Source organism: Pocillopora damicornis, chromosome 12 (genome assembly GCF_964200805.1).
Source record: "Pocillopora damicornis chromosome 12, jaPocDami1.2, whole genome shotgun sequence".
Lineage (NCBI taxonomy): Eukaryota > Metazoa > Cnidaria > Anthozoa > Scleractinia > Pocilloporidae > Pocillopora > Pocillopora damicornis.
The window spans coordinates 16,944,765-16,957,991 of NC_142681.1; the positions used below are offsets into that span (position 1 = coordinate 16,944,765).

Below are 13,227 nucleotides of genomic sequence, written 5' to 3' on the forward strand. Positions count from 1 at the left end.
TTAAGATAAAGTTAAACTTGGATTAAAAAATTATAAAAACTTTTAAAATATGAAAAAGATGGTAATTTTTAGCTCAATCGTCGAAAAAAAAGGTGTTATTTATCAGCTAGTTGTTTGAGGCCAAGAAAAAATTTGAGTTCCCCGAAAGACTTTTCTTTGTTTCACGTTCGTGATAGATGTGTGATGCCTTTATGATCTTATCCAAAGGTCTAAGTTCGATCTATCGAGGAGGACTAACTTTCGTCCCATTCTCGCCTTAAGTGAATGACATGTTCATCTAAACAATTTTGACTTTTCTTAAATATCCAGCTGTCCATGAAGGTAGGAATATAGGGGGGTGCGTCACGTTATTTTTTTATCTGCAAAATTACATTTCAATAAGGGCTAAGTAGCCTGGCTTTCTGGAAGGGAACAGGTAAGAATGAAAGAAAGGGAACAAGGTTGGTTGAGCACAGACGAGCACAGAGGATGGTGAACTTGAAAATATCGCTTTTCAAAGTATTTCAATCACAAATGAATAAAGGTGGTAAAGAGAAACTACGGTGCTTGGTATTATCAACTGAGTTGATAACGTAAATTGGCCACCGTGAAGAGTTTTTAAGCTGACGCTTCGAGCGTTAGTCCTTCGTCAGAGCGAATGGCATATATTTTGTGAGCAGCTATCTTCACGTAGTTCATGGCCTTAAATTTTACTATAGTTTCATCTTTTTATTACGCTTCTTTTACAAGGTATTAACAAATTATTGAGGCCTTTTTCACGTCCTGAGAGCTAAACAAATTTTGTCGTTTAGAAATGACTATTTGTATGAGAAGCCTGAGGCGAAAGTGAAACACTGAGACAGAAAGGTTTTTTTTCATTACCAAGGACCAGTATGTCTTCACGGCGCTGTCTTTACTGGTCTAAAAACTGACTAAATTGCCTTTAATCTTCGAGATCTAGATATTTACCAATGAGCTACAGAAAATCTTATTCACAATAATATATATTACCAATGCGATATATTTAGAGTAACGTTAACCCTTTACCTCCCATGAGTGACCAAGAGGGAATTTCTCCTTACAATATCAATACAATATGAAGCATGGAGGTGATTAGAATAGAGTAAAATATCAATAAGGGGATTATTAGTTGATCCAATAACAAATTCTCCGAATTGACATCATAAGAATTGTATGTCAGACAGTAAATGAGATCTTGAGAGTTAAAGGGTTAAGATTCGTAAAGAATCAAGAGATCACAAGGTCCCTTAATGATCATTTTATACAGAGGGGTTTCTTTTGGACTCCTTTACGATATAGAATATTTTCCTCTCATTTCGGGGCTGTTCTCTGAATGTAAGTTCTTGTATATCCATCCTGTACATCGATGATGGTGTGATGCAACTTTTATCCCAAGGACATCAAGAACTGAGTCCTATGGGATAGCTAGAGATGTCTCTTCGAGGATGGATAACGGCTACATTGGTAATTAAGCCAAGTAAAGTTGAATTTCCAACGATAACTATCTTTTTCACTCTATACGAATTTCATACTTAAAGGAAATATAAGAACGGTCTTGCCGGTCGTCGGTAAGCGTTCTTCAAGCGCAGTACTGCATAAAGAAAAACTCAATTTTAGGGTCGCTTATGAGTGGAGAATAGTGTGGGAGTTCAGTCTTCCTTGCTTTCATCCTAAAAGTGGGGAGTGTGCTGTCCCCCAAACTGAGTGCCGTTTACTGAAGAAGACATAGCTGCCAGCTGCGCTTGCAGTTTACCGACTTCGTTCACCAGTTGACTCACTTTATCTTCAATATCTTTAAGGTGTCCTTTGGAATTATGCACTTCCACTTCTTTCAAGTCGATTTCACCTGGAAAAGGAAAGGAAAGGATTGAATGATTCAGAATAAATTCAGCTTTTTATGTATTGTCTGACCAACCGATGGAACCACATTGTACCTAAAAATACATCGAATCATAAAGTGAGGCTGTTTCTCAGTGATAAGTAGGATAACCATTAAGATCTGTTGAGCCTACAGTCCCTACCGGTCAGGAAAAATGGACCATAGGTAGATCCACAGGTAGAACATGGGTAGATCCACTACCAATGGACCAAGCTATAGTACATACATACATATATATACACACATATACGTTTACACATATATATACATATGCATATACATATTAGACTCATATATATATATATGTACATGCATACATATAATTTATTTACATACATATATTTTTTAATATATATATATATATCCATTTTCAAAAACGTTGCAATTTGAAAATACATATTGAATATATATACCTTTTCTCTTCCATCTAGAAGAGATGAGAAGAGAAAAGGTATATATATTCAATATGTATTTTCAAATATATATATTTTTTCAAATATACATATGTGTATATATACATATATATGATCGCGTAAGCGGGAAAATCAGAGTCACAGAAAAGTTGTCTTATTAATTAGTTCAACCTTCAAATATACATATATATATATATATATACATTTGACATTGTTTTGTTTTTGTTAACGTTTTTATTTCTCGAAGATATTAGCTAATTCTATGTAGCTACTCTCAAATTATAAAACTCGTCCGAGAGGAAATAAAGGTCACATATATGCTTAAGTTTTTTTTGCCTTTATGTATGTATGCAGAGGAAGTTCGTTTTTCTCTTGCAAAAAAAGGATTATATTGAACAACCAAAAAAGTGTTTCGTTCTAGTTTCTGCTAATACCTGCAACGTTCTTCACTTTTTTGTTTCTCCTCTTGATGAGTCTGATCACAACTTCTGCCACAAGCCCAATGGATAAAAGACCAAGGAACACGCCCATGATGATTAACAGGAACTTGCGAGTGCACGGATTTTCACCAGAGAACGGGCTAATGGCGTCGCTATCGGCGTTGTACGCCTGAAAAACAAATATGCAGTTATTTCAAGAGTAACGGTTGACGCGTCGGTGGATGCAATGCATGGCCTGACGGACTGTCCGATAGACTCTGGTTCGAGAGATCTGGGTTCGAGACCTGGCTGTGTCATTGTGTTGCGTTTTTAGGCAAGACAGGCTTTGTTCTCACAGTGCCCCTCTCTATCCGGGAGTATAAGCAGGCAGCGGCGAAATGCCAGGGAGGCCTGAAGAAATGTAGAGAGGTAACGATGGGCTAGAATACCATCCAAGGGAAGCAATACTCCTAGGTGGTCACTTCACGCTTCTTTAAACCGGAATAAGGTCCGGCTAGTTGAGCCAATCGGCTCGTTGGCTTATTTTATCAATACCTTTTCACATTTTCAGATACGAATCCTTTGCTCTTTGCCTTAGATGCCGCACTCAAATTGGGCGTGCCTTAAACCACCATGAAAATTACTGAGGTATGAATGATACCTACCACAACTGGCTTTAGGTACTTCATAAGGTAGCTGTCCACAAAACTTTTCTGAAGGAGATTACGAGCGCAAGTCTCCCTTTCAAATGCATTTCTGAAGAGTGGGCTATCGCGATATGCCAGTTCATAAGGAATTTTCTCTTCGTAGTCTTTAAATACTTTGAAATTTGAGTCATTCTGCTTGTAGAGCATGTAGGAAGCCATGTACTTGTCCATGAAAATGCCTTCTATTTCATTTTTCCGAAGGGCACTCAGCAAGGCTTGTTTTGATGCAAACTCTAAAAAGCAATTCGTTTAGTGGTGATCACTTGTATTCTGATCTTCCAGCAGAGAGCAGTACAGTAGAACCCCGTTAACTCGAACAAAATGCGATTTCCTCAGGATTTGACCCAATATATCAAATCAATTAGTATCAGCTAATTGAACTCGGTTGCGTGACCCGAGCTATTTAACTCTCCCTTGGCTCGAATGTACCCTGATAACTCGAAATTTAACTAGAAACGTCGGTCAACAAACGTCAAAGTGTTCCAATCTTAATTTGATTGCGATTGAACCAAACATGAAAACATTTATGAAAAAGTGTTATATTTAGCTTAACTTCCCAAACTTAACGTTCTTATCAAAAAGCTCCCACATAAAACAAACTTAATGTGCGAATATGAATGTAGACTGTGTAAGAATAGAAAAAACATGACTTTCTATTAGTCATTACACCCTGTAATAGGAAAATTGAAATTCAGCACCAATCCCGATTAATCGAAACCCCTTAACTTGAACCATTATTATTGTTTCCCTTTCGAGTCCGAGTTATCGGAGCTCCACTGTTCTGTAAACGACAACCTGAGCGGGTTATTATCAGATTCAACTTCACAGTAGTTGCCGCTATCATGGTTTGCACAGCTAATTGCAGCCAACAGCATCACTGACCTAGCGATTAGTTTCACGAACCAGAATCGGCCCTTCAATGGTAAACAGTTTCCAACTTGAATCTGATGATGACTTTCGCTCAGGTTGTCAAAACGTCAGTCACTTTCATTTTCAGAATTCTTCCACCTAAACGATCAGACGACAAGATCCAGTAAGTTTTACTTCTGATCAAAAACCATTTATACTACGGTGCCGGTGCTGTTGGGGATTTCCTGAACCATGGATGTTACTTTTCTTCTTGATTGGAGACTGAAAAATTTTTTTTTATTTTTATTCTTTGGATCTCGTGATAACCTGATACTCAGTATAGCTTGGGAGGTTTTTTGTTTGTTTGCGTTTTCGTTTCCCTTTTTATTACTGCGCATTGTCCTGAAAGAGAGGCCCCTCGATTTTTGTCGAAAATGGTTTTATAAACTTATTGTTTGCATATTAAGACAAAAATAACCCAGCTTGCCGACTCACCTTTCACCTCCTTGGCTCCTAGTTTATTCGCTTCTAATCTAGCTGTTGTATTACTCATTACGCCAATCTGAGAAGGAAATGAAAATACATCAATAACACACGTTTCTTAACTTACTTTCATCTCCCTCGCTGCTTTTACTTCTTCACAACAACAGTTTTACCACTTAAATGTCTCGTCAAGCTACCGGGAGCAAAAGATTGGTATTTGGTTCATCTTCCATCTTAATTAATCTTAAAATACGGTGCGACTCGATCGTGTTGATCGATCCTCAGTACATGCGATCACGTTACACGTCTGTTAAAATTTCGTCTACAAGGCCAAAACTGCATTATGTAGTTGCTAGGGGCTCATTATAATAAATAATCAGAGCAGAGAGAGAAAGTGCCTCGTATTGTGAGTAGTTCGCCCATCGACCACTGTCGGGGCACATGGCGGATAGAATCTCGAAAGAGGCCTAACACGATCACTCCTATTCACAGTCAATCGAGAAGATGAAGTCACGTTGCAGTAACACGATTAATTTCGTTGGCAGTGCAAACCTTTACTTCCTATTTTTAACCAATCACTTCAACATTGTATAGGACTATCAAAACTCGATCTAGCATCCTCTCAGCGAATCAGGTGCAAGACCAAGCTAATTACAACCTGGTCAATTGGGTTTTTACGTCATAATGATAGGACTGTTACATTTATATATTTTTCTAGTAAAGAATGTCTTTTGGTTTACTCTTTGTCCTGTCACCCGTGCCAAGGAATCGACATCGATACTGAAAGCACTTGTAGCTGTGGCTGTGAACATTGCTATGACAACCAAGCCAAGTAAGATCCAAAGCACGCCAAACATACGGCCCAAAACAAACTTTGGGGTTTTGTCTCCGTACCTGTAATGCGATCAATGAATCAAGGTCGTTCTAATTCAATTTAGACTGTGTTGAAAATGGTAACAAATCTATTATCATTTTTTAATTTTTTATCAGGCAGCAGCAAATACCTTGTCTCCCTGGAACTCAAAAAGTCGGTTTCTCTTTCCTTACTCAGCGAAAATTTGACGATAAGAAATTGGCACAGAGGGAGATTGGGGCGAGACAACGGCTTCTCACTTGCAAGTTTTCATCTCTTCTTGAACCAGTTCACTCTCGTCAATATACAACAATGAAGCGTTACCTTACCCTGTACACCCGAGAGATCGTAAGAGAAAAAACCTAGTTCTAGTGTTCTATTTGTACCCCCATCCATTCCGAAAAACCCTTTTAAAGTTGTAAAAATCTTACCCTACGGTCGTCATGGAGACAAAGGCCCACCAAAATCCCTCGTATGTCCCCTTTGTAAAAGAACGGGGGAATTCCTCTTCATTGAAATAAGTTTCCTGAAACAGAGAAAACCATTTATATAAATTTGTCCTGGTAATTCCCTTAGGTTTTTTGTATCAAAGAGATATCTACCCTTGCAATTAGCTAAGAACATTCCCAAAGAACGAAAATTGAACATCCTAAGCCGGGGAGATTTACGTTAATTGTAAACTTGGAAGTCTAAGTCTGAAGAGTCTTAAAAACTGCGGTTTATTCTCGTTTTGTCTTAAACTTGGCCAAACGTTAACAATTTAGGGAAACAAATCGCTTCATTTGAAGGATCCACCTCACAGGATGTAAATCTCGGAAGACGTACTAAAAACTAAATTCAGTTTCCAATTGTTTGTAATTCTGTACAACAATACCCATCCTTGAGATCCTTTAGCTCACGTGGTTTATCATCGCCTCTCACGACTCTTAAGCCTCCAAAGGTCCCTTGATTACATTCAACACCCACAGCAATAGAAAGCCATATAGAGAAGTTTCATACTTAAACTGGAAAAAGAAAATCTGATAACTCTACAATTATCATAGATCATAGCCCACCCTTTAATTTTTGTGCGATTCTATCGGCTAATTTATGTCACATGATGCAAAATCTCTGGACAGTTATCAAAATAACCCCCGTCTACGTCAAAATTTGTCCAGGAATTATTTCCAGCGAAAAGAAACAAAAGCAAGCGGGGAAAAGCCAGCACCAGAGTTCACGAACTCGCTATACTGTGAAATTAAAAAGCTGATCACAAATGCTGCTCCGAAAAGAACAAAGAAGTAGCGAAACAAACCTTTATGTAAGCCTTCTGGTTCACTAATACGTCGGCTGATGATTTCTTCGGCTGTGAGATTGTCCCCGAAATTTCGCATTTGCCTTCAAAGCTTTGCTTCTTAGCCGAATATTCAGTATCTCTCGGACAAATCTCAGCTGCGGACTTATCAGTCGATGTACCAGCCGCCTGAAGGGATTCATTTATTAAATAACTGATATCTTACCAAAGCCCACACACATATTCCTGAGATGCCAGCTATAAGAAGTGTGAAGATGACAATAGGCCACACACTCTCACCCAGCGTCTTGAAGACGATTGAATTGGCTTTACTATTGAAATTTTTCACGTCCAGGATCAGAGAATACCATGGGGTTTTCATGAACTCCTCAAAACGAAAACGTGACCCATTATAGTCGTCACTAGTCAAAAACATCTTTAGAGGTCGCATGATTGGAAATGCAATATCCGAGTTATTCTCTTTCATACTTCCTACAAAACTCGCTGTCGAGTTAAACACCGTTATTTTAAAAGATTTTGGGGATATTTGGCACTGTTCAACGAAGCATTTCTCAATAATTTCGCCAAAAAAGTCACCCAAAATTCCTTTAAAGTTTTGGTCTCGATAGTCAGTGGTCATCGGAGGATGGACAAGAACTGATAAGCTTGCTCCATTTAGTAGACATGCATTTCGTGGTGCATTCGGGGTATTTTGATTCATGTAGACTGGTTTCCAGATTAACACAACCATCGTTATGAAGGCGAAGGTACTTTGTACTTTAAAATTCATCTTGTGCTTCTTGAAAGCTTATTCTTGAATCTGCAAGGGAAACGTACCCATTTACTGAATTAATTCGTTAGGATTTGACTTTTTGTTAGTATCTGAGAAACTGTACATTTACCCCTCTCCAAACAAATAACCTTCAACTGATAAGTTAGGATTAATGTTGGGTTAAGGGAGGGGTAGGTGCCAAGTTTCTCAGATACTGACTTCCTTAGTGATCTGTATGTTTGTACACATTAATGTTTCGTGTTCATTGGTACAACAGCGAAGAAATGTAAAATTGTTTCCTGTTTGGGAGGTTGGGAGAACACGAGATAAGCGAAGGAAACAACGACGCGAAGCGGAGTGGTTTCCAGCTTATCGAGGGTTTACATCAGGCTATGTAAACACGGAAACCATTTTACATTTTTTCATAAAATAACTAATGAAAGAGGAACGAAAACCGTGTTTATACGCTCATGTAAAATGGTTTTATGGCCAATCAGAGCGCGCGTACTATTTGAATTATTTTATAAAACTGAATTGGCACCCGGAATAAGTTGGAATCGATGAATCTTTTAACGGATTTGTATGTGTCCTCCGCCGTGTGAAAGCGAGTCAGAATTGTTTTTCACTCACTGAATTTCAATTGCCAATGAATTTCGCACGCTACAATTTTCACCATAATGGTGCCATCATTTTCTTTTGCTGAAATAAAGTATTGCGGTAAAATTCATCCAGTTGAATGAAAACAATATTTGCCTCAGCGTCAGTAAAGTGGTAGATAATTTTAAATGTAGCCTTAATGACTGACTATCGACTGCGTAGAAGAAATTGTCCTTTAGATTAATATGCATTTTACTCTGAATCATCTTTAAAGAGTTTCTAGCAAAATATCTCTCTTCAAATACGTGTAATACTAAAAAGGAGACAAATATTACCAAACTTGAATCATGAGTCCATATACCCAACATTACTCTTCTGCCAGCCATTAATTTCCTTTTTCAAAACAGGTGGAAGTTTTATTGGGAGCCAAAAACAAAGGTAAACATTTCATGTGAGGTCCTTAGAGAGCTTTAAAAGCCTCAAGGTAAATAATAAAAAAGCCAGAAAAAAAAAATCAAACAACTTCCTCTTTTCAATATTACTCATCTAGCTAACTTACACTAAGTTCCTTCGAGTGACATTCCTGCATGCAAATGCAACTAATTGTGCAAAGGTAGTCGTACACTATAAGGCAGAGTTGATATACTTATCGACTTACTTATCTTTAAACTACTTTTAAAACATCAGTGTGGCATCAGAAGGCCCATCAATTTCAAAAACTCTCACTTTCCTTTTTCAAAACAGGTAGAAGTTTCATTGAAAGCCAAAAAAATGGTAAACTTTTCATGTGCGTTCTTTAGAGAGTTCTAAATAATCAATAAATAATAATTAATAAATAGGTAAATAATTGATTAACCACACACACACACACCAAAAAAACAGAGCAAAACAAAAAAAACAAACAAACAAAAAAAAAATCAAACAGCTTCCTCTTGCCAAAATTACATGTCTAGCTGACTTGCACTAAGTTCCTTCGAGTGACATTTCTGTATGCAAATACGTATAATTGTGCAGAGGTTAAAAGTAGCCCTACATTAAAGGGGTAGCGTTGATATACTTATCTTTTAAGGAATAGTGCTTGGTTAAACTACTCTAAAAACATCGGAGTTCGGCATCCGAAGGCCCTAAGGTTCAGTTCCTCATCGGAACTCAGAATTTTTCGCTATCCCAAGCTTGTGACAATACCAAAAGTATTTTTTTTCCCTTGAATTAAACTCATGACAGTTTGGGAGCATCGGTTTACGAAAAGTAACTGGATAACTTATCAATGATTGAATCATTGCCATTGTAATGGGCTCTAATAGAGACCACGAATTATTATTTTTCGTTTGTTCTTGAGTAATTTTAACTGCAGGCAAACACTTGTCATGACGAAGGAGAAAAACTTTAGCAAACCAAGTGCAATTTGACCTATTCAGGTACAATTTTAAACAGATGGAATCATATTGTTTTCATGCCAACTGTCAATTTGATGATAAATTGTACAAGCTATCACCTCATCGAGAATCTATTGTTTTAATAGCTAACTGCTAAAAGGATAATATCTCATAAGGCTATGGAAAAGCTTTCATAGTTCCAAGACAGACACTTTTTTAATGGCGTGTAATGTATAAAGGAGAAGTGAAGCCGAACACTGCCTTTCATATCTGCTCGCCTCTGTGATAGTTTTAAGACTTTCAATTCTTCAGCAATTGCTAAGTTAGGTAACCACTCGCTCAATGTCTTAATGACTTGTTGTTTCGGCAAATCATAGATAAAGTTAGATAACAACGACAAATATATCTAACCAATCATAAAATACACCCCTACAAGAACTTCTTTCTTTATCTAGAATTTATAGAAACATGTACAAACTGATTTCAGCGTTTACTTACTTCATAACACTACAAATAACCCACGCAGAAAAATCATTGGCTCATAGGACTTAATCCCTAATGTAATGTTCCGAGTTGAATCGCTCTATATCCACAACATCGATGTTTATAGCATAGGCATCCTCTACCATAAGTCACATGGCCAAACGAAATGGTGTTAAAATCTCATGCAACTTATTAGTTCAAAGTGATATATATATATGAGCTATTGGGAATTCTTTCTTTTTTCAAAAACTTTCAAATTTTATAACAAAGTACATCACGTTAGAGAATATGCTCAATTTCAAGATACATATTCCAGACTAGGACACCGTTCGGTTTTGTTTTCACGTTCGATTGGCGAACTTACCTCGTGGTGGGCAAAACAAGTGTTGAAATCTTCTTTGAAACATTAACTGCAGGCTTCGCTTGTTTCAAGAGCTGAGCACACGAAATGTTTTGCGCTGCCACGCAACAGCTTTGTCAACCTCTCGAAAACGGTCGGTTTCCTACTGATGCTATTATCTTCTCAAACACAAATATTTGAAGGAAAAACGATTTCTTCGAAGCCGGTGATAAAACAGACAATCTTGCAAACATTAGAGTAACTGCTGCCTGTTTTTCAATTCATTATTCCATTGCATTTCATGTCTGCTTTTAAATCTGTTGCTTTGTGTAATGACACGGTACAAATTTATCCCACAATAATTTGCAAATCAATCAGCCCCATCTTAAATACAATTTCACCTGCCCAGAAAAAAAGTATTCATATTCAAATGCTGCAGGAACACGATTTCAAATGTCAAGTCCCGTAAAAATTGTGTCCATGGCATAGCTTTTATTTTTACAGAACTAAAAAATAATTTCAGAGCCTGTTTATTTTCAATTCACTCTTTTTCTTAGTTATGAATTCTTATTCTTTATTATGCAGCGCCATAATATATGCAAACGATGTTTACAAATTTTGAATTAATCACGTGGTAGCGTTTTCGAAGCCCGACATTCTACACACATATATCCAATTTATCATCGATAAGAAATTATGCAAGATAGAAAATATAACGGTGGTCTACAGATCGAAGTCGGGCAGTTTTTGCCTCGTTAGTAAATAATTTTTCTGCTAATTGAATGTAACGACGGCGCTGACATTGCAGCGGAAAAGTGGAGCGTTAGTCGTTCAAAGAGACACAATTATTTCAATGACCAGTCACAAACTATTGCTATCAATCGTCACACCTTTTTCAAATAAAAGTCTCCAAAAATTGTCATACATCTACACCGGACCAATATGCAATTTAAGGTTGAAAATGTTTGGAAATGCAAGGTTTTAAAAGGTACAATGAAATTACTCAAATTTTTACGATAATCTGAGTTAACTAATCATTCACAACACTTACACTGTTTTGGTTATATCTCAAAACTTTCTTGGTTATATTTCAAAACATATTCCACGACTTGTTTTTACTTACCAGCTTAATCTTGCAAATAGCCGCGGGCGAAAACTGAAATTAAATTTATTGAAGTGTTCATCGCGCGAGAACTGTTTGTCTATGCACTCTTTTTGGGACGTTTTTCGGTGTGCGTGTTTAATTAACTCAGGGCCTGCCAACATTCCACCTGTCCCTAACGATTATCTGAATAACTAATAGGTGAAAACAATTACAGCCATAATCCATCTCAACTCTTTTTTTCCCTTGCAATTTTTGTTAACACTCTCTATAGAAAAAAAGGAATAGTGCAAGTTTGCCTCATAATTTACCACGTTGCACCAATTCTAATGATATTTAAAATGAAAAGTTTGAATATTATTCGTGTCTTCACGATTAATTTACATGTTCCTTGAATAAATGAATATTGCGTGAGAGACATTGCGATTTCGAACTGAGAATGATTGAAGGACCTCCCTTTTTTTCTTTCTCTGTTGGCGCAAATAATAACTAAAAAGCGCATTTTGGATTTTGGAATTCTGTATGTTCTCACATACATAAATTTCAATGAGAAAACCAAATTTTTAGTTAAGAAATCTTTGAAAAAATCGCTATTCTTGTAGAGTTTCCATCCTCAGCATGCAAGTGTAAATGACGTGACTTGCAGATATCATCAGGATAATTTTTCAGAAAACGAGAAAAGAATTTCAGGGAATGTTTTCAGCTGAGACTAACTACGATAAACGAAATTACTAAAATAGGTCACTCAATACGCGTTCTTTGCAGGATTTCTTGTCAACACCAAACCAAACAGGTATGATCATCGCCTAACAAACCCAACGATCCATTTCAACGCGGACAAACTTGAAAAATTCGAAAACTATATTAATCCACTTACCTTTTAGAGGTAAATTTCTCGAGCAAGCAGAATTAAGCTACAAATTTGGCGAGGAAAGGACATCCTGTAATTTTTTTCAAGAGATGATTCAAGTTTATATTGTTCTTGGATAAAAGGATCCCGCCTTGGGGCATCTTTAATCCGCTAACATCTGTTATGTCGTTTTGTATCTTTATAATCATGGCAACGCATTCACAGTTGGAGTAAATAAGCACGAGTTAATTTTTTTAAAGACTAATAATATACATGAAAAAATACTCAGTTCCGATTGGTTAAGATAAATGCAGTTTTCAGGAAATTCAGTGCAGAAGAGGGTTAATTCAGTGCAAAAGAAGTAACAAACCAGACATTCTAATTGGTGAGTAATCAAAGAAACTCACAGATAGCCAATCAAATGCGAGCCTTGGATGTCACAAAAAAAATTTGAAAATTTGATAATTTGAAAAATTGCGAGCAAAACAATGGCCGGTGTTTTGAATAGGGTTTCTTTCGCCACCGCAGCTGAAAAACAGCTCTAACAACGAAAACACTGTCAAAAGCACTGCTTTTTGGTGTCGGTTTGGAAAAAGTGGTGTTTAGAGAAGGGAATTGCCAAGGAAATCGAAAATTATGCACCGACCCAGCTTAACACATCGCTCGAACGATCCAACGCCGAAATTAAAAACAATCATTGTTAAACCTCGGAAACGACGATTCTATTTCATTGAAAGTGATTCGGACACAGACTGAACAATTTCTTGAACTGTTTAGCCGGACTTTGAACTTTTTTACGCCTTAAAGATGTGAAGATATCATTGCATATTA

At 37.0% G+C, this 13,227-nt stretch overlaps 1 protein-coding gene across 3 annotated transcripts; it reads right to left on the minus strand.

Moving 5' to 3' along the window:
- Nucleotides 1-486: 486 nt before the first annotated feature.
- LOC113675575 (uncharacterized) lies at nt 487-12,759 on the minus strand. Of its 3 annotated transcripts, none has more exons than XM_027192167.2 (8): nt 12,424-12,759; nt 7,103-7,696; nt 6,035-6,129; nt 5,491-5,644; nt 4,763-4,829; nt 3,377-3,651; nt 2,727-2,901; nt 487-1,846 (listed from the first exon to the last, which is right to left on the minus strand). In XM_027192167.2, the coding sequence occupies exons 2-8, from the start codon at nt 7,664-7,666 to the stop codon at nt 1,671-1,673; spliced, it is 1,506 nt and encodes a 501-aa protein (XP_027047968.2). In that variant the 5' UTR covers nt 7,667-7,696; nt 12,424-12,759; the 3' UTR covers nt 487-1,670. The 3 variants fall into 3 exon arrangements, with proteins under 3 accessions (XP_027047968.2, XP_089046681.1, XP_027047969.2); XM_089190555.1 differs by lacking the exon at nt 12,424-12,759 and adding an exon at nt 11,568-11,695; XM_027192168.2 differs by lacking the exon at nt 12,424-12,759 and adding an exon at nt 10,469-10,805.
- Between the last annotated feature and the right edge of the window lie 468 nt (nt 12,760-13,227).